This window comes from Sabethes cyaneus, chromosome 2 (genome assembly GCF_943734655.1).
Source record: "Sabethes cyaneus chromosome 2, idSabCyanKW18_F2, whole genome shotgun sequence".
Classification (NCBI taxonomy): Eukaryota; Metazoa; Arthropoda; class Insecta; order Diptera; family Culicidae; genus Sabethes; species Sabethes cyaneus.
The window spans coordinates 71443729-71471140 of NC_071354.1; the positions used below are offsets into that span (position 1 = coordinate 71443729).

Sequence of the window (27412 nt, forward strand, 5' to 3'; positions counted from 1 at the left end):
ACAACGGACGGTGGTGAGCCTTTTAGTTAAAACACCATATTTCTAGAAAAGTAGCTATCATTTGAGCAAATCATTGACGTTTGTTAATTTCAACGAGTATCATATTGAGTTATAAAGTTTTCTCTTGGTGTGAAAAATGGCACAGACTGCGATTCAGAGCAAACTCAAAAGACTTGCACTGGCAATAGCGCAGCGCGCCATTTCTTTTTCTTTCGCATCCATCGAACGTAAACACCGCCCCTCACTTGAACAGGTTTTATTCTGTATTTTTATTGAAACCGACATTTGATGGGCCATAAATATCTACACGAATAAAATAGCGTTTTTATAAAATAGCGCGATTAGAAACAGTGTAGCGGTTCGCTTTCAGCAAACGGGCTCAATGTTAAATACAACAAAAAATAAAGAAGCAGATAGTTATAGTGTTGTATTAGTCTGCCGTACTGCGTTGCTTTCCTCGATAAGGCAAGAATATTTTTTTTCTGGATCTCTATAGTTTCACTTTAATGCACTCAACTTGCGCTCACATCAGTAACCTACTAGCTTTGCTGGGAAAAGCTATAAAATATGCTATGCTAGGGATTAGTACGTTAACGCTGGGCAAACAGAAAGTACGTTTTTCTCCACTCATAATTGACTAAAACTATCTATATAATGATTGCTGCCTTTTGTTTTTTGTTTTGTTTTGTTTTGTTTTGTTTCATTCACAGATACGTTACCCAAATAGTTTTGATTTGTTTCAACGATTGTTTTTATTTTGCTTCGTTTTCAACCGCAAATTTCCGACCGAGTCGGAGTTGCTAATTTCACAGATCAGTCTAAAATAGTTTAGATTATTTCGAATACGTTTCACATAACCCAATTATAAATAACATATTCTTTTCAGTATACAATTTCGAAATACAGGTAAATAAAATATACAATCAACAATGCATCTTACAACACTAGAATTCGTTTAAAAGAAAGCGGAGCGTTAAAGATAAGGGTATAATTATTTTGATTATTTTTGCTGCTGCAGGGACCGCCGCACACACACAAACTCCTCTGTGGGGGGAGGAGGAGGTGCTGGGGGGACGGTCGTGTCTTACTGGATATACTCTCTAGCTATAATGTTTTTATAGGAAAAACTTTACTTCTTTTTACTACCGCCTTTTACTTGAGCGTAATTTTGACGACTCCGTTCGGTAGCTTCTTCATCATATTCCAGACCTGTATTCGGGTCATACGTTCGATCACGATGTCGTTAATGGCAACAATTTCTTCGCCGGCCTTGAGTAAACCGGATTTTTCCGCTGCACCACCTAAGGATGGGAAAAGACGGGAAAAAGAAAGAACATGGGTTAATTAGTGAACAGTTCGTGAGATAAATTTCATTTACCCATAAATATCTTTTTAATCAGCAGCGGTTTGTTTCCGGCGGGCGAATCGAAACCTCCCTCGATGGAGAAGCCAAGGCCGGCACCGTCCTTAATTATTTCCACCAGTCGCCCATCGATGATTGGTGCAACGATTTCATCTGTTGATCGAACGCAGCAAAAAAAAAGCAGAAACAATTACAGAAAATGGCCAATTTGAAACTTTCGCAATCCACTTACCACTAGCGGGAGTGATCGAGGAACATTTGGATTCATCGGCGGAGAGCAAACCATCTTCGGAAGCGGTTCCATCAAAGACACTTTCCGCTGTAAGAAAGAAAAGGTAAGATTAAATTTCGATTGCATTGATTTTCTGACTGCAACTGCAAAAGCTCACCTTCGTTGGACGCAATGTCCAAGTCCAGATCCAGTGAACGCGATGCCTTGTGCTGGATTTTGATTTTACGTTCGTAGTCGGGAATTTCGTTCTTCTCGGCCAATGAGCTAAGCGAGCCTAGCGATGGTCGCTTGATCTTGGCCAGCAGGCTGTTGTCAGCGATCAGTGACTTGGAGCGAGTTATCACCATGACAACCTCGGGACGGGGTGTCTGCAAATGGTTGAAGAAAAAGAAAACAATTAATTCTGATGACATTGTTGATAACACGCCCCGCGAACTCACCTTAAGTACGCTCAACGATTCACGATGGGTCAGTCCACGCATACTTAATCCATTGATGGACAGAATCCGGTCTCCACGACGCAGTCTACCGTCTTTCTCCGCCGGTGAGTTGTTCAGGATTTTATGGATCTATAAAAGTACGCTGCCTATTAATATCCTCTCATAAACGAGATGAGTATTTCGAATCGACTTACCGTAATTTCCTTCGCCTCGTAGTCGGAACCACCTGCCAGCGTGATTCCAATGCTGGACTCCGGTGTTTCACGCTGCAGAACAATGACGAACGCTTCCGGCGTGGCCAGTGGAGGGTCCGCTTCTTCGATGATCAGCTGAAGATCTTGCGGGGTGATCAGACTGTGACTGCTGCCCAGCGACGAGAAGCTTCCGTAGTCGGAAGGTGTGCTCTGGAGCGTCTGTGATGAGCCGGTGCAGTTGGCAACCGCGTTACTTAGCAAGCTGTTGGCCTGCAGGGAAGAAACGCCCGACGAGGAAGATGCCAGCGAATCCCAGGACGAGAAACGATCGTGATTATTTGTGACAGGTTGCGTTTTACCAGTTGCCGGTCCATGATTTTCTTTCGGTGCAGTTCGAACAGGCGACGGAACAACCGTGCTATTGTTCGATTTAGCTTCGAAAGACTTTCGAATTTCGGCGAGGTTTAGTTTTTTCGTATCCACCGATGAACGTAGTTCCCGTTTAACCGCGGGTTTAAGTTCTTCGCTTATTTTTGTTGTCTGTTCAGAAATTGTACGAGTAAACTTTTTGACGTCCACTCGAGCAGGTGCCTCGCTTTCCTTACTGTTAATAGTTTTTGCTGCTTCGTGGCGAACCCACTTGGCCAGATCGGACATTGTATTTGCCGATCCGCTTTCGGTCGAAACCGGATTGGATTTGCTGAAACTGTTTTTCTCTCTTACAGGCTCTACCGGTTTTTGCATCGGAATAACCACTTCCGTCTCAAGGCCTGCATTTTCCTCAACGTCGGAAACCACCTCCACATAGGAAGCGACCTTTATCACCTTATCTACAATACTGTCTACCGCATCCACCACCTTGTAGTGGGTTATTTCCTTTTCTTCGAAGCCATTCGATGCGCTTTTAACACTTCCAACCGAACCTCTCGGTTTCGACTTCGATTTCCGTCTTTCCTCCTCTTCGTACCCATCCGTGCTATCTCCATCTTCGTAGCGCTTGGCTTTTCCGTTGGTCGCATCTTCGATCTTCAAATCCCCCCGTCCACTGCGACTCTTAGCGGAAGCCAGCACATTCTTCCGGTTCATGCTCATTTCGCTCGACGAAGATTTCGAAATACGACGGCTCATATCGATTGCTGGTGTACTTCCGACCGAACTGCAGCTCGCTTGCGATCCGGAACTGGAAGTCAGCGTCGAGTTGGAGCTTGCAATCGAAGTGTTCGTTTCCGAGCTGAGTGTTCGCGTCAGAACGTACTTTTCCGGTGGTGACGGAGCGACCGGGGAAACCGGAGGCGTAGACACTCGGGAACTCAGCACCGAATCGCTGTCGTCACTTTCGTCTTCGGTAGTTTGACTGCGCTGGTCCAGACCCTTCGTCGGCGGATAGGTGAGAGAGGTTCGCGGTGGCTTTGCTGGCGGGACTAGTCCCAGGGGTCGACGCAAACCTTGTTCATCAAACTCGGCCTTGGGTTCCATTTTTGGAGAAGAACCGTTCAGATTGCGGAAAATGCTTTTGTATGTACCACCGACTTCCGAAGGTGGTTTCGGCGCAGCCATTGTATTAAAGATGCTTCCGGTGGCTTTCACAGGAGTCGGAAGTGTTGCCGTTTTTCTGCCATAAGAATTTTCCGGGATTTTATTAAGTACATTTGAGGAAAAGATTTTCTCCGAATCCTTGCTCTTGATAATAGGAAGACCGATTATTTTGGAATCCTGAAGAACTTCCGTCTCTGGCACTTTTTCAGGAATGACTAAACCTCTTAACTTGGACATTGATTTCTTTCGTTGCTCCAGGAGGCTAGTAATCGATGACTTTCTCCTCTCTTCAACGTTATTAGTATTGCTGATCGATGCCAAGCTATTTCCGTTGGAATAACCAGAAAAACTAGTGGTTCTCGATAGAATCTTGGCACTTCCGAATAACCCTGCGCTTTCAAGCTTGTTACTCTCCTCACCCGAAGATTTAATCCCATTGGAAGGATTCAAATTCTCCACACTGTACGCTTTTCCCAAAACCACCGGTTTAGACGTCTCCAAGCTGAACTTAGTTTTGTAGCCATTACTCTCGGAAGCCTTGAACTCTGCACCAGTTGGAATACTATCGACCTCGTCCAAATTTTCCACGCTATGTGCCTTCTTTCTCAGGGTGGCATAGGTTTCAATAGGATCAACACTCTTTCGCGAGTAACCACCTTCACCGGCACCAAGTAGATTCTCCGAACTCTTGGTGAAATCTTTGCTAAACTTGCGCAACGACTGCGGGGCCTCGTTTTCCGCTCCGCCGCCTCCGTTGCCGGATCCATGCGAGAACATGGCAATCTTATCGCGCACACTCCGCTCGGATTTCTCATCTTTGCGCCAATTCGATCCAACCAAAGTAACTCGCGACGGAGGTTTGTTGATTTCGTGTATATCGAAGGAACGGCGTCGGGTTTCGTCGCCATTCGTTGGCACTTTGCCGGTTCCATTGGGAGAACTATCGGCCACCAGCGAATTGCTGCGAACTGGCGACGGGAAGATCGGAGGTTTCTTGAAGATTTGCGGCTCAGCCGGTTGGTTCTGGTCCAGCTGCTTCAGTACCAGATCCTGGCGGAAGACCTTGCGAGGTACGGCCGGTGGATGGCTTTTCGGTAGATCGGGAATGTCGTCGTAGCTGGAAGTGAGAATGAGCAGAACTATTATTACTGGGATCATTAGGAGTTTTTTGGGAAACATTTATAGCTGTCTATTAAACTCGAATAAAATTATTTGTAATACCGACCCATAGATCTTATTGCAGTTGCTTAAATTACAGCATTAAAACTAGTTGGCTATGTAACAACTCCTACAAAACAATTCTAGTTATTTCCATGAGAATGCGGATGAATACACGCGCGTAGCAATACACTGGACTGCCTCAGTTTGAAAAAGTTACGGATAGAAGATTTGTAGAGCTAGTTATTATCTACAATATTGCTGAACTTAGCATTGCTCAAGCTTTTATACCTAAAACGCTTTAGAGTTGCAACTACCAATAACCAATTGAATACTCATTTAACTGTCAGTTTTTTAGCACCATACAACAGGTAAACAATGCATAGTTCAGCAATGTTCTAGATAATAGCAATGTTGCAGGTGCTCTATAAAGAACTTTTTTCTGAGGCAGTATTGCCGAATGAGATTAATCGAAGCAAAGTGAGCCAAACCTGATTAGATTCATTTACCAACCGACCTAACAAGAACTTTGAACATTGTTTACTTCATATTGCAGTTTGTTTCTGGGAGGCGCACACCCGCCTCCTTAGAGCCTCTACTTTTCATGTATTACGTGAATTTCCTGCTTGTCGAACTAAACTGAAATGAAATTATTGCTTTTTCAGTTACAGGTACAGAAAACCTGGTTAACCAGATTTCTCATCAACCTTCGACAGTTTCACATGCTTGAAAATATCTATCATCTTTCCCTTACAGTTGGCGTATCAAACTCTTTTCTTGGAAGCTTTGTTACAGCTGCATTGATGCAAATTTCATTGGCCAAGTCGAACATCGTCAGTATCGTTGTGTATAGCTTCTCGGATCATATTTTGACCGTTTTATTTTGTTTATCGGCACGATTTGGAGTCCCTCCCAGTTGTCTTCGAACTCAACCATTGTCTTGTACTCTAAGACCAAGCAAGAATTTACTCCTTGCTTAATATCTCAAAAACCTTATCTTGTTTGTGACATCTCGGACGGAGAGATTGGTCTTGCATGTTTTGTCGTCCCAGCGGCATCTTGTATTCGCTTTTGGCGCTTTTAGCATGATTACAGTGACACTCTTGCCCAGCAGGGTACGCTGGCTCAACCTGCAAGGGAAGCTAATCGCCTGAAGCTTGAGGTTTGAGATCTGAAGCACTCAACTGAAATCCACACGAACAACGAAGAAAAAATAGACCCAGAGGCTGGGGACGACACAGCTTAGTCAACGATATCCAGACTGTTGACGAGAATCTGTCCTGATGACAGGTGAAAACTATGGTGGGTAACTGTCGGCAGTGGGGATCTTTGATTTTATTTCTTTGTTCTGACGGACCAGCGGTCAAGGACCAGTAAGTAAGCAAGTACACTTTATGTATTGGATGGGTATATTTAATATCGCTATTGAAGGTGTGATCCGGCGAGCGGGCATCGAAACGAGGGGAACGATCTTCAGTAAGAGTAACCAACTCCTAGCCTTTGCAGACGACCTCGAAATCATTACTAGAAACCGTGGGAAGGCGGAGGCAATCTCTGCCAGACTAAAAACGGAGGCTAGGAGGATAGGGCTACAAATTAATGCGTCGAAAAACAAAAATATGGTAGGAAGAGGCTCCCGAGAAAGTAACGTTTACCTCCCACGGACAGTGACTATTGACGGCGATGAACTGGAAGTGGTTGATGAGTTCGTATATTTGGGATCTCTGGTCAACGCCGACAATAACACGAGTAAGAAGATTCAACGACGCATTCAAGCTGGAAATCGAGCCTACTTTTTTCTCCGTAAGACGTTTCGATCTAGGAGCATACGCCGCCGCACAAAGCTGACGATGTACAAAACTCTAATAAGACCGGCAGTCCTCTACGGACTTGAAACGGGTTTGCTTACGGAAGACATAAGTGCACTTGCCGTGTTTCAACGAAAGATGTTGCGGACTATTTTTGGCGGAGTGCAAACGGAAAGCGGAGAGTGGCGGAGACGTATGAATCACGAGCTACAGGCACTGCTTGGAGAGATTCCCATCGTACACCTGGCGAAAGTTGGGAGACTACGGTGGGCCGGCCACGTCGCAAGGATGCCGGACGACTGTGTAGTGAAATCCGTTCTCTTCAAGAACCCCACCGGCACCAGGAATAGAGGGGCTCAACGTGTACGATGGCTCGAACAGGTTGAACTTGCGTGTATCGAGACGCGCAACGAATTGGCGACGAGTAGCCCAGGACCGAGTACAATGGAGAGGAATTCTTGATACGGCAAAAGCCACCCCGGCTCTCGGCTGAATAAGAAAAAGAAGAAGGGTACGGTATAATTCCGGCATTTTTGTAAGCTCTGTTGGATGGCAACCATTTGATATATTGTGGTACAAGTCCTCTGAATCCTTGGACTATCGGTGACAGCCGGCGTAATAGATAATGAGAAAGTACTTTTTAAGCGGTGTTTATCAGCGTTGTGCCACGATAGTTGCTGCGGTCAAGTCAATCACCGTTTTTGTAGATGGGACAAACAACTCTTTCCATCGTATTCTACAGCGCACAGTAGTCCAAAAGGGCGAAAAGTGGAACTTTTTTCCTAGTGTCTCTTGATTTTATTTTATCATTTATGGTCTTCAGCATTTTTGTTCCTATGAATATCCCTTAATATAAAACTGTCAAAAGTTAGTCATCACTTACTATAATGAAAATAAACAAAACTTTTTCGTGTTAGGAAATATAGACATAGTTTTTTCGGCAAAGTTGTAAATATTGTAAAAACAAGCAACTTTGCTGAAGAAATAAAATTTATATCTTTATCGAGTGCTGAACATTAGGGGATATGCTTTAAAACCTTTTTAAAACTTCATTTTTCATTTTTCATACTTAGCTTTTCTTAATTGCATTTTACAAGAATACAATGTTCTAGGCAATTATCCAGTGTCTCATAATACACGTTTTAGCAGAAGACCGCAAATCTCTTAGACCTTTACTTGCTGAGTTATCGCATATTCAAGCTTTAAATTTGCATAGCTTCACGAGCCCATGGGGTAAAATGAGGCAAGCGGATTTATGAAATCATTTCTCACAGCGTTAACTCAATCCGGAACATTTCCGGTTAGTCCCAATGCAGCGTTAATCTCCAAAAATGGTCGCCAATGGGCATATGTTGCATACATAATCAATACCGGCTGTGATTCACACATTCAGTGAATAATACTGTTTGTATATAACTCTGAAACGATATCAAATAAAATATTTTACTAAGCCTAATCCGATAAATTATTATAATTTAATACGATCGCATCTTCGTGAGATTCATTGCTGATAGCTAAATTAAGGATATCATCGAAAACGATATTCGCCAAGCACAACCCGATTAACTTTTTACCTCTCTACGATTTTCAATGTAAAATCGTGTATTGGTTGGTCGTGTGCATTACATACGATGCAACTCACACATTTTGTAGGCAATGGGTAAACATTTATACAATTCTGATACACAACTACTTTGTAACAACCGTGCTAGTAGGGATACAAGTTGCGGTAAAACGGTAAACGGTAAAAGCGTGTTACTTGAGAAAAGCCTGATTCTGGTCGCCCAACGGGGCTGCGGGATCGTAAACAAGAGGAAGACCAAGAGCAGCGTGTCCTCATCGTTCCGTGCCTTGGCCCGGGAGAGCAGAGTGATCGACCAAACAGTGATGAAGTACTGTGTAATAGACCAAAATGGACATTTTTATGCAGAAGTGTCACTCGAGGCTGGCCATCTCAGTGGCAGGCAAGCATCCGGAAGTAGTGGCTGTAGGTGAAAAACGTCTTTCCGGTGAAGCGCACGTCGTGGTCATAATGAATGATGAGGCCTGTTTGACGCGGGACGGTAACGACTGACATAAAAACAAATCAGATACGCTACGTCGCCCGCCAAGGAGGTAAGTGGTGATATCAAATATATTTCCCACAGCAAGCTCCGGGGTGGGGTTGACAGTACGAACAAAGCATCGAGCGTAGTTTTTTGACTGTTTTTGCCATGGCTGCCACAAATCAGCTGAAACATTTTTTTCTTTGTATGCTTAATGCGTAAAATTTGTTTCATTAAAATATCTTGTGTAATTTCTTTCATCATTTTTCAATGCATATGTACGATGTACGTTAGTGGGTGTTCAATCCGTTTTTGAGAGTTGAAAGGATTAACTCCATAGACGAAGGTAGAGGTCCTGGCCAGCCAGGTTGTCCAACGTATTCAAATCGAAGCCAACGAGGAATATACGACTGAACATTCGGCGGTTATCAGCGGAGGGAGTTGCTGCAGAGTACTCTCGGAAGACTGATGAGCGGATCGGTGAACATCTCGGAGAGAACCTCAACGAACAGTGGAGACACATCCACGACGCGATCAGTACTACAGTGCGGGAAGTGTTGGGTACTACTGCTGCAGCCACTTCCAGCGAGTGGTTTGACGCAGAGTGCCAGTGAGTGACTGATGAGAAGAATCGAGCCAGAAGTCCCATTTTGGCTGCAACTGTGACACGCCAGAGTAGAGAGAGATACCGAGATGCCGAAAAGAGACTTCACCGTCGTAAGAAACGTCAGCACTGGGATCGCGTTCTTGCGGAGGCGGAGAATTGCTTCGAGAGGCACGATATGAGAAGCTTCTTTAATAGGATCAACGGAAGCAGCTGTGAAGGACGGCATCCCCGCCGAGCTTTTGAAAGTCGGAAGCGAACGGCTGTATTGTGCAATCGATCAGGTTATACTAAAGGTATGGACTGAGGAGAAATTACCTGCGGACAGGTTGGAAGGTATCATATGCCCAATTTACAAAAATAGCCATCAACTCGAATGCAGTAATTATCGTGGTATTACTCTCCTCAATTCTGCATACAAAATTCTCTCCCGCAACCTGTTTCTCAGACTGAGGCCGTTGCAGGAAACCTTTGTTGGCGAATACCAGAGTGGTTTTCGAGAGGGACGCTCCATGACGGACCAAATGTTCACCTTGCAACCGACCCTCGATAAATTCCGGGGATTCAACTTGCAGACTCATCATTTGTTTATAGCCTTCAAGGCGGCGTACGATTCAGTTAAACGAAACGAGTTGTGGCAGATTATGCTTGAACATGGTTTTTCAGCAAAACTGATTAGGCTGATACGTGCTACCCTTGAGGGTTCAAAATCAAGCGTCAAGATAGCGGGTGAGACATCGGACTCGTTTGTGACGTTAGATGGTTTGAAGCAAGGTGAACTTGCTGTTCAACATTGCATTGGAAGGTGTCATGAATTCTACCAAAATAAAGTATATGGTGGCTGGTAGAGAGCGTGGTAGCCTTTCGGGTGTTGGAACTGCGGTGGTGATAGATGGAGATACTTTTGAAGTGGTCGACGGATTTGTTTACCTTGGAACGTTAGTGACATGTGATAACGATGTGAGCCGTGAAGTAAAAAGGCGGATAGCGGCTGCCAACAGGGCCTTCTACGGATTACGTAGCCAGCTGAGGTCCCGTAGCTTACCACTCCGTACAAAACTCGCACTCTATAAGACGCTAATTCTCCCGGTGGTACTCTACGGCCACGAAGCGAGGACGTTGAAAGAGAGCGACCGACGAGCTCTTGGCGTTTTCGAGCGTAAGATCCTGCGATCAATTCTTGGCGGCATATTAGACGAAGGAGTGTGGCGCAGGCGCATGAATCATGAAATATGCCAAGTGTACAAAGATGCGGATATTGTGAAGCGACTAAAATATGGCAGGCTACAATGGGCTGGCTATGTAGAAGGATGCCGGATGAGAGACCAGCGAAAACAATATTTAGCAGAGAGGCCGACCACTTCGAGGTAGACCACGTACACGTTGGATGAGCGCTGTTGGCGAGGATGCTAGAACAGCGGGTGTTAGGGGCGACTGGAGAGTGGCACCCCAAGACCGAGTAATGTGGAGATGGCTCCTGAATTCGGCATGGATTCGATAAGCGGATTGTCGCCGAAAAAGTAAGTAAGTAAGCCAGCAAGGGCGATTTTGTCATGACTGGTATACCATCGATAACTTTGAGTGCACACTGCAACCTCGCAGGGAGCATGTATTGGTAATCGAGAAAATTGCGAGCCGGTTTGACCAGGGGTGGCACTACTGAGTTTTGTTTTAGGGCTGCCATCTTGACTTCAATGTTCCAGATAACACATTTCATAATTCACCAACTAACTGAGAGTCAAGCGCTATCTGAAGTTGCTCCTAATATGGACAAAAACATGTAACTATCAATAAGTTGAGGAAAAAATGCTCCACTTGGCAGTGGAATCAGTTTCAAAGGTCAGCACTGACATGGGAATAGACACCCAAGACTAGCAAAGCTACTTCCTGCACTTCAACACTCAGTATTCACAGGGGTGCTTGTCCGTATCGGCATACAACCTTGGTTTCGGTCGGAGATTTCGAGATGGTCATTGAACCATAATGCAACAAATATTTGCCTTGCGATAGATCCTAGATAAGTTCCGAGTATACATCTGTATGTGGATTTCAACGCGGCGTACAATTCCGCTAATCGAAATGAGCTTTTCCAGCAAAACTAATTCGAATGACGCTGGCGGGATCAAGACCATACGTACAAATGCAAGCCAATTAGCATCTATGTCACACAAACGGCAAACAAAACTACAATAAACGTAAACATTGCTCTGAAATTTGAATTAATTTCCTTCAACCAAGTTATGGTTGATTTTAAAAAGCAGGCAGCTTAAAAAACTGAACTTTGAGACCTAACATATCAGTCAAGAGCAAGAAAACTAGACGAGCAAACATTCAGCACTGCAATTCATGAATAAATTCTGTTGAAGGGTAGAAAACTGAGAGAGACAAACACTGTCAGCAGCTTAGCAGTCATGTTCATGTAGTTCAATGTATTGGTCAACACAAGTCATATGGTGTGTGTGAAGAAATTACATATTGAAGCATACACATAAATCACTACTGTCAAACTGACGGTCACGTAGGTGGATATGATCAACTCACATATTAATACAAATAAAGATTTTCTTATTAAAGTTAAACTAATAGTGAAATAATAGCATTGATTCATGATTAACGAGTTCAGCTATCGGACGCAACAAGAAAATTCTTGCCAAATTCGAAATCCTACTGTGTAATTATTTGGAAACCATGCAATAGGCAAATTTCTATGCAAGCTTAAATGAACGTTTGGCACTACCAATCACTCTGCCCTTATTTACATATCCGTCTTTAATTAGAGGCACGCAATGTCTATTATTTAAATACTTCCCCTTAGAACTGCATAACAATGTTGCATCATTCGCTGGAAGCTGACTCGCAACATGCAATTCAGCAGAAGTCACACGTACCGCGCTCGCTTAGCCCCTGTACTACATTTACCCTACCATAATATCACATAAATCTACCCACCTGGAATGTTTATCCCCCTTGGCACCGAGCGGGATCGCACTGTTTCCGTTGAGAACTGTCATCGTCGTCGCTGCGACGCCGCTACCGTTGGACGATGGTTCGCTGAAGTTTGGCGGGAACTCATGCCCGTCCGGTGGCAGTCGTGAAAAGGCCGGCGGTGCTGCCGCTAGTTTGTGCAGGAACCCGGCGCTCGTGGCCACAGGAGTGGTCTGCTGGTAGACGGTACTGGCAATGGCAGTCGCTGTCGTCGTTGTCGTCACCACATTATTCATCTGGTCCATAATCGTGGCAGTCGGGCTGCCGGTCGGTTCGTCGTCGAGGGTAGTAGCGCTGCTACTGTTGCTACCGGTGGGGACACCAGCCGTCGGCGTCAGTGCTGCCGGAGAAGAGCTGCCTGATTCTGCAAAGGAAAACGGGAAGCAAAGGAGAAACGGTGTGATTTTAGATGACACGGAAAATATGAGCGACGATTAATTTAAATTTGTTTTGCCAATGGAATTAGATTTGAAGTATACATTCGAGCAGGGCTACTTTGACCGTTGTTGGTCAGTAAATTCAGATTTTAGTGTTGGCGTGGCGTAGTAGCTTCGATCGCCACCGGACAGTAGTGAATTAACTAGGGCTTGATTCGATGCACGATTTCTTGTTGCCACCCGTTGATGTAGCCTCCTGCTTCTCATCATAGGATATTATTAATAAACAAAGCAAAAAAAACCCCGTCAGACGACGGGTTTCAATTACAAAGACATGCGATGAAAAATATCGCGACCCAGTCACAGGTTCGGCTCGATACGTACATGTAGTGAATTTCTCAAACATGACTCAATAATTTGCGCAACGATCGTGTGTGGCATGTACGAAACGCATGTAAAGTCCCATTTTGCGCAATGCACTTTGTTTGGTAGTAAAATAATTAAACCAGATCAAAGAGTACACTGCGCGATCGTTTAGAATCTAATCTGACTACCATTCTAGGCATTCTTTGTTGTTGAGTCATTCACAAAACAATTATTCTGAACGATGAACGTTGGCATAAATCAAAGCTTGAACACTTTCTCATGTGCGTCGAAGCTGGTGTGCTCTGTATGTGTCTTACTCATCCCTATATAGGGCCTATCCCAGCAGCGCAAATCAATTACACTTCAATTAAAACAATATTTGCGCGAGGTAAACAAGCACTCGACACTCGGTTGTTGAAAGTGACCGACGAGGGCCCTCGAGATTGACGAACTCTTCATTCCATCTTGAAAGCGCTCTCTTTCTCTGTCACGAAAAACTACCAGGAAGAACCATCCAAGCGGCCGGCCGTCCCGACCGTAACCAAAATGTAGATCACTTTCGGAACCCGACGCGCGCCGTCGTCGGAACCTTCTGCAGAACTTTCGTACACACGCACTTTCCGTTCACCGGCCGAGAGGGTCCCAAAAATCAATAAAGCCGCCTGATAACCATTTTGCCTTTTCCATTGTCGGAAACGTTCCGGACATCACCGTTTAATCAAACGCTGGGATCACAATGCTTCGCGGAAATCGGTCCTATTACCGCGTGACTGCGCCGATTACTCTCTCGATCCTCGATGCTCGGATGAATGTGCTAAAAGATACAACTTTCAACGCCGCAATGAAGATCTGATAGCGTCAAAAGAGGCGAAAAGGCGGAGTCATGCATGAGAATATTGATAATCTTTTTGTTTTCTATTTTGATTTCTCATTATTTGCGGTGAAAATTCAAACCACTTCTTTAGCGAAATTACCTTATCGGCCGTTTCTGTTGTTAATACACGTTGATTCCGTGCTAAAGCGATTAGAAAACTAATGGCTTCACCTTGCCGGGCTTGGGGGCTGTGGGCAGTTTCGAAAATTAGATCGTGACCTTGGAAAATTGATTGAAGGCGTTACTAAAGCGGGATTAGCTGGTGCTGGATTTCAAACGCACCGATCTGCGGGGCTCAGAGCTTGTACGCAGTTTTCAGCAGAGCACAGCAGTGGCAAACGGCAGCAGCAGCAGCATCAGCAGCAGCAGGAACATCAGCATCAGTGTGGGGACCCCATCGGATTGGTTGCGGGGTGTAAACCGCATCATAAAACGATGCGATAAAAGCGCAAAAGTTCAGTGATCTCTGGGAAGAGGCCACCGCGGCCGGGAGTGTAAGTGAATCGTTCGGAAAGTAAATTACTTGCGAGAAAATGAACGATGAGGTTGCTGTTCCGTACTGGAAGTGGGAAGCAAATCGGGATAGCGTTTTTTTTTGCGTGTGCGAGCTTCAACGGATTGTTTTATGGCTGGACTTATAGCAGGATCTTTAAGATCCGGCTTTCGAGTGGGTTTTCAGAATATTTGTTGGGGGAGAACCAATAAAGGATTCTTTTTAAGTTTTAGACAATAAATGCTACTATAGAACTTGTACTAGCCTTCAAATTGAGTTAACTAACGTATCGCAATATAACCAATAATGACGTAGCGTCCAAACTAGAATACCTAAAGGGTGTTGCGAAATTTAGTCGACTTAAGCTCGACACCCATCACTTTATAGCATACAGAATTATGCCTCTATCATGGACAAACAGACTTAACTCTTTGAAAAAAAAACTTACAAAAATATAGTCACGCATATTTTAGGTTCACACTAGCACTATCTATGATCGATATTTCACGATACTGACATACAACAGGAGGGTCCCTCGGTTAAACAAGTGTTTTACCAATGATCTTATCCCCTCCTTTCGTTAAAAAGCGCCTCTATGACGATTGTCAAAACTGAAATGATTGTTACAGAGTGCGAAGAATGGAACAGTCAGGTTCATGCCAGTTTGTCTTTGCCACTATTTTGATTTTGATGTTTGTTCTTTAGATGCTGCTGCGTGCTGCTCGAGCCACAGATCCTGCATGTTCTTTAGGTGTCAAAATGGTGTCAAGTCAAACGGAGCAATGCATCAAGTCAAAAGGAGCAACGCATCAAAATACTGCTCGTGTATCGCGAAAATCTGGACTGTTTGCACGTTGAGAAAACGTTCAAAGTGTCAATTGTCAAATCCACCGGTCAATTCTCATCGATATAGCAATGTTCCGGTCAAAAAGAGTCAAGTAGAATCCCAATCCGTCCATTTGAAGTATCATAAACAAGTTGAAAATTTCTTTTAGAACCGTGCTTCGCGCCGGACGTGTTGGACCGGACTACTGAATATTTAATAGGGATAATAAGTGGCTTTAAATCGCAAGGTTAATAAGTGGCTTTAAATTAAACAACGGGCAAAAACACGGTCCCGGAAGCTGTACACGACGACGCTAACGAAGTACCATAGCGTGGTGTTGGACGACGAAGCCTATGTCAAGGCAATCTTCAAATGGTTTGCTGAGTAAAAATATTATACGACAATCGAAAAGGAAAGGTGACAGATATTTTCAAGCATATGAATTTTTAAACCAAATTCAAGTCCAAATTAACTAGAGAATTTGGGATTTGGGACATGGGACTTGGGACTTGGGACGTGGGACGTTGGACTTGGGACTTGAGACTTGACACTTCGGACTTGAGACTCAAGTCTCAAGGAACTTGGGATTTGGAACTTGGGACTTGGGACTTGGGACTTGGAACTTAGGACTTGGGACTTGGCACTTGGGACTTGGGACTTGAGACTTGAGACTTGAGATTTAGCACTTGGGACTTAGGACTTTTGATTTTTGGCTTTTTACTTAGGACTTTTGACTTGCAAATTGGGATTTGGGACTTGGAACTTGGGACGTGGGACGTGGGACTTGGGACTTGGCACTTCGGACTTGAAACTTGAGACTTGGGACTTGGGACTTGGGACTTGGGACTTGGGATTTGGGACTTGGGACTTGGGACTTGGGACTTGGGACTTTTGATTTTTGACTTTTTACTTTGGCCTTTGACTTGGAAATTGGGATCTGGGACTTAGGACTTGGGACTTGGGACTTGAGACTTGGACCTTGGACTTTTGATTGTTGACTTTTTACCTTGGACTTTTGATTTTTGACTTTTTATTTTGGACTTTGGACTTGGGACTTCGGACTAGAGACTTGGCACTTCGGACTTGAGATTTGGGACTTGGGACTTAGGACTTGAGACTTGGCACTTGGAAATTGGGACTTGAGACATGAGATTTAGCACTTGAGACTTTGGACTTGTGATTTTTGGCTTTTTACTTTGAACTTTTGAGTTGCAAATTGGGATTTGGGACTTGGGATTTGGCACTTGGGACTTGGAACTTGGAACTTGAGATTTGGCACCTGGAACTTGAGACGTGGGACATGGGACTTGGGACTTGGCACTTTGGACTTGAGACTTGAGACTTGGGACTTAGGATTTGGGATTTGGGATTTGGGATTTGGGATTTGGGATTTGGGATTTGGGATTTAGGATTTGGGATTTGGAATTTGGGACTTGGAACTTGGGACTTGGGACTTAGGACTTGGGACTTGGCACTTGGGACTTGAAACTCGAGATTTAGCAGATTTAGGGACTTTGGACTTTTGATTTTTGGCTTTTTACTTTGGACTTTTGACTTGGGAATTGGGATTTGGGACTTGGGATTTGGGACTTGGGATTTGGCACTTGGAACTTGAGACTTGGCACTTGGCACTTGGGACTTGAGACTTTGGACTTTTGATTTTTGGCTTTTTACTTTGGACTTTTGACTTGGGAATTGGGATTTGGGACTTTTGACTCTTGACTTTTGACTTTTGACTTTTATAAAGTGATGTTTATCCTTTTATTTTCTACTTTTCACTTTTCTTTCATGGCTTTTTAATTTTTATGGTTTATTTGTATTATTCGACTTTCGTCTTTTGAGTTTTGATTTTTAATGTTTGAATAAAATTTCGACTGGAGTTTTGACTTTCGAGTTTTTATTCATGATTGTCGATATTTTCACTTTCACTTGTTAATTGTTATATTTTTGACTTTTGATTCAGAATTTTCACTTAACTTTAGTCTTTCGACTTTTGACTTTTGGCTTTTGGCTGCAGGCTTCTACTTTTTGTATTTTTGACTTTTGACTTTCAGCATTCAGCTTTTGAATTTCAACTTTATTTTTTATTTAACTTTTGACATTTTACTATCGATGTTACTTTAGACCTTTGACTTTTCAATTTTACTTGTTATGATCAATTTTTGGCTGCTAGTTAACTCTTGATTTTCGGCTTTTGACTTTACACTTGACTTTTTGTCTCAATTTTAGACTTGTTATTTTAAATTTTTGACTTTTTATTTTTGATTTTTGACTTTTGGCTTTAAAATTTTGATTCTAATTATACAGTATTTTGATTTTTTAAACGCCTGAATTTTGGCTTTCGAACTTTGGCTTTTTTACTTTTGATTTTCAACTCTTGACGTTGACCTTATAATTTTTATTTGTGGTATAAATTTGTCTTCTGGTTTGGGACGTTCATATTTTTCAACTGTTTTTTTGTAAAGTGAATGGTTTGGTAAGAAAAATGGTAAACTGGATGAAGATGTTGGCTTCATGAGCGGGCTGTGCAGAAAGACGCTACGAGGCTGTGCGTTCACAGGTATGTAGGTAGCAAAACGTATCAAACAGCACCAGCGGTTTTTTGTCGTACGCTTATGTCAGTAGACTAAGCGTTGGATTGACCAAACTCGTGTTTTTAGTCTTTGATCTTGAAATGCGGTCAGGCATTAATATTAATTGAAGTTTTTGGAGCGTCTTAGTAGAATACGAAACCTAAAAATAAAAAATAAGAAAACTTATCCAATTTAATTCTACTATGTGTATTTTATTCAATGACAGATACGTATTTCGCCTACGACTTGCAGGCTTCCTCAGGAGTTCGAAAACAGACACTGAGGAAGCCTGCAAGTCGTAGGCGAAATACGTATCTGTCATTGAATAAAATACACATAGTAGAATTAAATTGGATAAGTTTTCTTATTTTTTATTTTTAGATTAATATTAATATTTTTTTTGAAACGATGGTGTTTACAATTGATGGAGGGACGGTAGGGGAAAGTAATGAAATTTTTTTGGGAAAGGAGGGGAAAAAGTGGAAAGGAAGGGGGGGGGTAATAGGTAGCTAAGCTTAACAAGTTGTCGTTGGACAAAAGATAAGAGTCACAACAACTTGTTAAGCGTAGCTACCTATTACTCCCCCCCTTCCTTTCCACTCTTTCCCCTCCTCTACCAAAAAGTTTTCATTGCTTTCCCCAACCGTCCCTCCATCAATTGTAAAAACCATCGTTAAAAAAATATTAATATAAGCGTTGGATGCTATGCTTCTCACACTCGCTTACATAAGAGTGGGCATCTTTTGCTTCTCTCTTGATTTACAACATTAATAAAAAGTTAAAAGTCGAGAATCAAAAGCAAACAATTGAACTTGTCTCTGATTCTGTAGCAGTCCAACGAAAACATTTTTTGTAAAGTGAATGAGCATTTGATGAGAAGAATGGTAAACTGGATGAAGCTGGGAAATTTCGATATCAGGCTGAAATATATCATCGTTCAATGACAGGTGGGACTCCAACCCACACTCTCTTGATACTCGAGTGTTTTGGGAACTAAACTATAGCCGCACCCTTCCCTTTAGTTTGCCATTCTTCTCACCAAATGCTCCTCCACTTTACAAAAAAAGTTTACGTTGGATCGCCGCTTGCTGGACGGTCAGCACCCAACTGCTCGCTTTTACCACGCTACAGTTGATAACCGTCAATCTTCTCGGTGGTAGAAGCAAACAGGCAATCATTTAAAAAATCATTACCGTCTGCGGGAAGCGTGTGTGTACGTATATGGAATGGTTAGAATGGAGGGACAAAATTAGATATGAGTCTATCTAATAGAAGGGTGCGGCTGTAGTTTAGTTCCCAAAACACTCGGATACCTACCGAGAGAAAATGGGCTTGAGTCCCACCTGCCGTTGAACGACCTAATATGTTTTTGGCATGATATCGAAATTTCCCAGTTTAATTTAGTTTACCATTCTTCTCACCAGACGCTCATTCACTTTACAAAAAAAAGTTTACGCTGGACCACGACAGAGTCAGAGACAAGTTCAACTGTTTGCTTTTGATTCTCGACTTTTGACTTTTTACCAGTGTAGTAAATCAAGAGAGAAGCTAACGATGGCCACTCTCATGTAAGCGAGTATGAGAAGCATAGCATCCAGCGCTTACTCTACAAACGCAAGTGCACGACAATGAACCACTGGTGCTGTTTGATACATTCAGCTACCTACACAGTTGCGAGCGCACAGCCTTGTAGCATCTTTCTGCACAGTCCGCTCATGAAGCCAACAGCTCGTGAACGCAAGCGGCACATTAGGATGTGTGGATACAGATTTTACTTGACTTCTTTTCTTCTTGTTCGTTTTATGTGTGTGTGTAAGCAAGTAGAAGTGCATGCACTTGCGTGCGGCGAACTATCAACTGCTGGGTTGTAATGACTGACTGTAGCTAACAACAAAGTGCACCATTGCTAAAACTCGTCGCAGTGCATGGAAAAATAAGAAAGGGAGTCCAAAAGAAAATGCTCATATAAGTGTGTTTGTTGGAACGAGAACGCGTGTGTGAGATAATGAGACTACACTAGTACGGGCTTCGCAACACTGCTTTTTACTCTGATTTTTCCAGTCCGGTAAATTCAGTCTTTTGTGTTTTCGATTTTGAACTTTTGACAAATTTAGAATCCAATTTCAACACCGACTTTAAGCTCAGTTTAAATTCCAATTTCAGTTTTGAAAAGTCGGTGCAGCACTTTTTGTTTACGTCTGGCCACGTCAGCGACAATCATTCAGTGAATTTACCTACAATACGATTGTTCCGTGCTGTTTTGACCGGATTTGGAATCCTACCATTAAGGAACAAAGTCCGTGAAGCGGTATGCCGCCAATAACGAACAGGTGGTGCACTCCTAACACGCCAGAGCTCTACCCAATCGAGAAATATTGGGCAAAGACGGATCCTGACGAAGACCCAACATAGCAAGTGGTGTTCTGCGGCGAAAAAAGTGAACAAAGTAGTTGAACAGAATCTGATGGCAGGAGATAAATGAAAAGTTTGCTGGACTTTTTCTTTTTTTTATATTAATTGAACTTGAAAAATAAAAATAACTTTTTTTTTTAATTTTTGTTTGATCAAATTTGAGTCGTAAAATAAAACGCGCCTACAACAATAGCTAAAACCTAAAAAATATTCCTCTTTATCGTGTTTGTCAACCCCAGCCAACCAACAGAAAGTCGACTCGACCGTTGATTGGAAATTTCCGGCCCATCGAATATTAATTGTCACAACCTATATCAGTATTGTGGCGGCGGCTTCCAATGAATGAGTTTTATTGCACCTCTTAAAGATGTCTATGTTCGCAGTCAACGCCGGTTCACGGGACCTCACACAGAGAGACGATATTTCGCAGCCAATGAAAACGGGGCAATTCAACTTCCTTCGTCGTGCCAAACGATGCTACCTAGCCATTGATGCTCACATTATCTCAATCAGGTTTGGATCATCAGTTATTTTCATTCATTCTACATAGAACCGCCCGAAATCCATCAGAACAACAGAGGATAAATTCGCACAGCTCTCTTAGGAACACCGCCAGCCAGCTGACCGAAGCTGCTAGCGGCTGCTGCCGGAGTGATAAGAAATGGCCATCTATTAGGATTAATTATGCTAATGAACGAACGAAAAAATCCACTGGCCATCATAGTAGCCTTCAACTTAACAGTTAAGGTTCACAGTTATTTAATCAGGTTTTTCCTTTAAAAAAGGGTACACCAAGAGAGTTGGCAATGGTGGAATAATTTATGTAACTTTTAATTTAGCGCGACCTTTAGGTGAACCTTTTTCCCGTTAGCCAAAAAGGAAAAGCTCTTTGATCATCGTTACTTTTTTTCTCGCTTGTCCAAAAATTTAAAATCCGAACATTAACCTTCCGCAATATTCTCACTCGTTTCAAAGTGAATATTTTTTTCTTCTTCTAGAATTTATATGCAAAAAGCAACAAAGAGCAATTATATCACGTAGTGGGCTAAAGGATGGGGAAATTAGTCCGTCGTAGAATAAAACAACACATTATTCATTGTAGAAGTTTCGCGCTGTTTATTCTTTCCGCACGATTTGAAGATTCTCCAAGCTTAACTCCATGTTCGGAGAAGCAATTTCCATACATACTATGTAGAATGTGTTCGGGTTCGTGGAACTCGTCCGCAGTCGGCTAATCGTCCCGCTAGTTTACGATTTCTACAAATCCATGCACACGGACTAATCGCGATCGAAATTTTGGGCGGCATCACATCGCGAAAGCACCAGCAACGAGCGACGAGGACGACGACGACGACGACGACGGGTGATTTATGAAAAGATAATCAAGCGTCCTGGAGCTGGAGCTGGAGCTGTTCTTTAGTACGTTGTATGTCGCGTCTTTCGCTAGCTCCCCGTCCCTGCTAGCAGCCAAAAACCGCACAGTAATTAATTTATTACTCAATTTAAAAGCTTACCACACACCCCAAATTAGCAGCGCGGGTCTTCCTGTTTGGCGAGAGTAAAGCTTGCTGAGTCCCATCGGGAAAAAAGTGACTTAATTCGCTGGCTCGATTTTGTTGGTTCCCAGCAGCTTCGCAGTTTGGTTTTCGGTTAATTTTCTGATAAAACACAAAATTGAGCCATCAATTTTGCCCCTTTGCGTTTGTAATCTGCCCTCTCCCAGTGCCGTTCTGGATGCTTTCTCGCGGATTTATTTCTCCTATTTAGGCTTATGTTGTGTTAATGAATAGTATGGTCGGGGGATTCGTACTGGAAGTTTTATTTACGTACGAAAAAATGATTTTGACCAAGCGGAAATGATTTAGAAGAAATAAATTTATCGATCATCCTTGAGTATAAAACCCGATTTATTAGTAATATTTTTCCGTTTAAATTTAATTTTCCTGGATGGCTAAGCAACCGGAAATGGACTGAGAGTATAAGTTTCATTCATTTTCATCAACGTCATTCAACAATGCAGCAATTAAGATTGAGTTTCAACTGAAGTAGCTGTGCTTCGCTTCAAAACTGACTTCAATCAGCGTCGGTGAAGCAAGTTTCACTTCATCATAATAATCGATTGAAATCCCAATTGTACTTTTCAAATCAAATATTTAGTAGAAGGTTAACAAATTTCAATACCAATAAGTTGAAATTGAGCAATATTTCCTATCTTTTCAACGCATTTTTATAATTAATCTAGTTCACGTCGATAAATCATGTCTAACTTCCAATCATTGTCACTTGAAACAAGCACCTTGTTTAAGGTGAAATTAGTCGTCATCGATTCTGCAAAATTTAAAAGCAGTTTTTTGGTTTCAAACAAAAATTTTGCTCATGTAAATATATTTGCTGTGTTCAGATTGCAAGATGTAGATGGCAAGAGGAATGCAGTGAATACATTTCTATAAACAGAACCCCGCTTTTGGGCCCAAAAACTGCTTCCAAAATTGGGGTCCCCGACGAAAGGTTAATGACTGCTTATTTCTCGTTAATTAAAACTTTCTTGACAGCTTCTGCTCAACTGACGAAACAAGTCGCTTTATGTATGAAGCGAAGTTAGAACAAAATCTGCTTTATTACCATCGTAGTACCATCGACTCTTTACTTTCTGTTTCCATTTCGTAATACGTTATTTACTAATTTTTTACTAATTTACTATCAATTCTTTAAATATAGCAATTGCATTATCTTTTTGAACATAATCAATCGAGTGGGAAGTGTTGAACAAAATATAATTCAACGAGATATATGTGAATGATATATGTGAGATAATGTGTTGATGGCAGGCTATCTCTAAGCAACAGCTATTCTCTCACATTTCTTTGTCATAAATTTGCATTTTGTATTTCTTCTTCATTTGTTTGTGCCGAATTTTATTCATCGACGAATGTTTTTAGATAACGTTCTGGTCGTCCTATTGCAATTTACGAGCAGTTTGCAGTTTCTTTAGTATTTATTCATGTGATCAGTTTTAAGGAGCAAGCGCTGAAAGCCTCTTCAAAAGAAGCGTTGGGTATAAACGTCTTTAAGACTTGACCCTTCTTTATCGATAGACTTGGCAGCCAGTTATTAGAGTTCAGGATAATTACGGGGATGGTGCAACGATCCTAGAGTCTTTACCTGCACCGCCCAACCAAAATTCGAACATACGACGACTGACTTGTTAGACCAGCATCGTACCTCGAAGCTACTTGGGCAGACAAACCTCTTCAAGTGCACCTTAAAGCTGAATTTGTTATTTGGGCAGCACTTTCTTGCGGAACCCAACCTTTCCGTCTGAGATGTTGCAAAGAAACTGGAAGTTGGATTTGAATCCGGTTATAATTGGTTGGTTATAATAATATAAACACTCTCTTTCGCTTGGTACCCGACTGTTTTACTCACTAAACTACTGCCGCCCGTTACACTAGGTAGTGTAGTATCTAGTTTTGTTTTATTCTCCCAATTCTAACACTCCGCATACGCACCACGCACTCCTATTCGACGTTATTATTTTTATATGACTGGTCTTTGTTGCTACCGCCGAGAAGACAGCCAGTGCGATAGAAGCAAGCAGTGCGTTGCCGACAGTCGCTCCGGCAAGCCTCGTGTTTAACCACCACCGAGTGTGTTTTCTTTTTATTTATTCGTATATGACCCTGTATGCGGTCATGACGTAAACTATTTTGGAAATTGAGGAAGTGTTTGCGGCGAAGAATGACTAATAGAATAAACTGGAAGTATAGCTTGGTTCGATCCGCGGATCCCACAGTAAAGAGGAATGTTTTTTTTCATATGTGGACTCATCACTGCGATCAGTATAGTTGATCTATTGTGATATCGCCCTGATGTTTGCTGTATGACCTGCACTGCATTTCTTTTTGCTAAAATCGCTATTGAGTGAGCGATATGCTTATTAAATTTTATGTGTGCTAGTGTGTATTGGGGTTTACCCTTCCTTCAAAGCTTAATCTACTTTACCCACTTATTCCACGCTATCAGCACTATCCCATATTATTACCGTCCCTGGCGAGAACTCCTTCATTCCTCCGACCAGTACGCTTAACAATAGGAGGGACTTTTGCACTGTCAAGAGGCTTCAGTCAGTAAATATATAGAATTCAGTGTGAAGGAAGGGTAAATGAGGGGCCTGACAATAAACTCATGCCAAAGTCACTTGACATCGAATGGCTTAATTCTACTAAGGTTCGAACCCACGACCACTCGCTTGTCAAAGTAGAGTCGGTAACCTGGCGGCTACGGAGCCCCCTACGAGGAATTTTATACAAACTTAATAAGCGTTGCTTCAATAACCCTCCTTTTCCTAATTTTCCACTATTTCCCCTTCACGCCTTGTCTGCATCAAGATACTATCAACGCCTTTGTTTCATAACTTTCTTCTACCGTTCCCTTCGTCGATTGATATAAAACTAACGTTATATAAAAATTAACATGAAGTAGGTCTAAACTAGATGTATCGTCTATAACTCTGCATCGAACTAAAGAACATGCCGGACTCTGGACTTACAAAAAGACAGTAACTGCAAATCGTGACCATGGAGAAAACAAGACGGTTAAAAAGCTTTCCCGGAAGCTGTACGCTGACAAAGTTCGATTTTGTGGCAGTAGATGACGAAACCTACATCAAGGCAGACTTCAAACGACTTCTTAGACAGCTTCCTGTGGAGGTCGCTTATCCCGGCATCAGAACATGCCTTGCGCAATATATTATCTCGGCAGCGTTACGTTGCGCTACCGTCGCGATAAGCAGTATGAACATCGGTTCGATGCATCATCGTATCGGCAATCATAGGTATCGGCTAGATTCTGAGTACTGAGCACGGTCAGTCGTTTACAGTTAGTTAACAAGTTGCACGATTCTTTGGGGCTGTAAAATAGACTTCGTACACTTCCTACGGCAGACAGAAGGAGAAAGGTGACAGATATTTTTAAGCATATAAATCTGTCAAATTTCACTGAGAAATATTTGGCCTGTGGTTTGAAAAGCGACATTTTCATCTATTGATCTCAAGATCATTGCGTTTTCATGGATGGTATGGTTAAATCTGGACAGATACGACAGCGTAGCGCAGCTTTTCGAATATTCCTACAAATTTTTGTCGCAAACTAACAAAAAATGGATTTAAATTGTATAGGAAATGATCAATATAAATTATTACAGTAATGTGAACTGTTATGGAGACAAGTATATAATGTTCATAAAACCTTAAATGTTTAATTTCTTTCCGATTATATTACTGGTCTTTCGCTCACTACAAATAAACGAGAGCACAGAAATTGGAGCTATTCAATCTGACACCAAAATCGTGCTAACGTTAACGAATGTCACATTCGCTGGTAGAATAAAAAAAAGCATAAACACAACAGATTAGTTTAATAATCACATCGAACATGCAGGTGGTCCATCTCGTTCATAAATCAGAGTACCGGCGACCCGCCCCTTCTGGAAAATTAGTGCTAATTTCGCTAGCTCAGCAAATATTAGCTCACTGGATCGAACAATTTCCGACCACTCGCTGGCTGTCGAAGAAAAAAGAAAAGAAAAACGGCCATAACTCAAACACCCACAGGAAACCGACGTTTTTAAGCTGCTAATAATCAAATCAAATGAACCCAGCCAATCCGAATGACACCCGCCGCGGGTCGACGACGACGACGACGACCGCGACGGTGTGTTCTTGTCGCCCCATATTGCGAGAGCGAACCGACTCAATTGATGCCACCCAGAACGTCTGTTTTAAGACCGAAAAGCGGCAAATTGTGCCGAACCGGTCCCGTTTCGGTACCGTTCCGGTCCAATCGGTCAAAGGAAAAACTTAGTTATTAATTTCAACATAATTTTAATTTCAACCCATATCTCTCCGCATGCATTCTCTCAACGCACACCACGATCGGAACTTCAACATCGTCGTAGGCTCATTCCGACCGAACAGGCGGGGGTTCGTTTCTTCCAGTCAGTGTTGTCGCACCAGTTTCTGCTATGCCACCGGCCAGGCGACCGCTAGGCTGTACGGTGGGTGGTGGGGTGCCCTGCGGTGGATTCTACGATAGCCTCCTGTGCAAACGACTTTCTTCCTCGTTCTGGTTTGCCGATTATCTGGTACGGGTTTTGCGCAACTCTCGATGACAGCCGAGTCCGCTAGAACACGAGCGCGTGGCCGATCACCCGCCTGCGAATCGCTGCCGTGTCATTGAACTCTTCGGCTTGGGCCCGGTTCTGTTCCCTCGGCCCGGTTGAAAAAGTCGTCGCCGATCCTCGGGTGACCCGCGGATCCTGCGCCGCAGAATGTTATGGATTAAAAAAATGGAAGAAGCAAAAGCAACGCGAAACAAAAATATGTATAAATGAAAACAACAAATAAATTAAATGCAGGCATAATCAATGCTAAGCGGAGTAGATTTGAGTTCTCTTCGTTATTTTTTATTTTGTTCGAGAACGAACAAAGTCGAGCTACAGCAGAATTTCAATATCTACTTTCGCAAGCCACGGAGAAGGTCCCCAAGATGGAAGCAGCCAGTAACCCACTGGAGCGGAGGATTGTGGGTTATTTATAGCGCTGCTATAGCCACGGGGAAGGTTGACTTTCTACGGCAGAGCCGGTTGTCCCACAGATACAGCAGAATGTGGAACAGCGCCTTCTGCTGTCGATAGAGTGTCTTATGTACCTGCCTTAAGACCTTCTCCATGAAAGTACATTTTTCGTAGGTTTCCAGTGTAGTAAAATAACAATTACACTTTAATTTATCAGTAGCCACCAAGTACTGTTGCAGCATCAAAAGTTACAGAAAGTGGTCTTACGTATGTCAGGTCACCTTCTCTCGACAGAGTTACTTTCAGGAAGCGACATTATTACTGCCTGGGGGGATACGGCAGAGAGGTCGGAGGACTCATCAGAGATAAACGGGCAAACCACGCACAAGCCATCATCGTCAGCCGGGAAGAGTCGGTAGGTCGGAGCGAGGAACAAAAACACAAGTTGAGCAGAGATGCGTGAAAAAAAATCTGTACACGAAAAACAAAATAAACCGGATTATGTAAGGCTCGATCGGAAAGTCGCTGACCGGTGTTTTGCGCTGTTGGATG

The 27412-nt window shown here is 42.8% G+C and overlaps 1 protein-coding gene across 10 annotated transcripts in view; it reads right to left on the reverse strand.

Moving 5' to 3' along the window:
- Positions 1–249: 249 nt before the first annotated feature.
- The window catches only part of LOC128737176 (uncharacterized), a 696232-nt gene continuing 669069 nt past the window's right edge, over positions 250–27412 (reverse strand). For all 10 annotated transcript variants that reach the window (XM_053831758.1, XM_053831752.1, XM_053831762.1 and 7 more), the window contains exons 6-12: positions 12330–12729; positions 2230–4882; positions 2036–2164; positions 1753–1963; positions 1596–1682; positions 1379–1516; positions 250–1301 (exon numbers count right to left, since the gene is read on the reverse strand). In XM_053831758.1, coding sequence (XP_053687733.1) covers positions 1153–1301; positions 1379–1516; positions 1596–1682; positions 1753–1963; positions 2036–2164; positions 2230–4882; positions 12330–12729 — 3767 coding nt within the window. In that variant the 3' untranslated portion in view covers positions 250–1152. The remainder of the gene's footprint in view (positions 1302–1378; positions 1517–1595; positions 1683–1752; positions 1964–2035; positions 2165–2229; positions 4883–12329; positions 12730–27412) is intronic.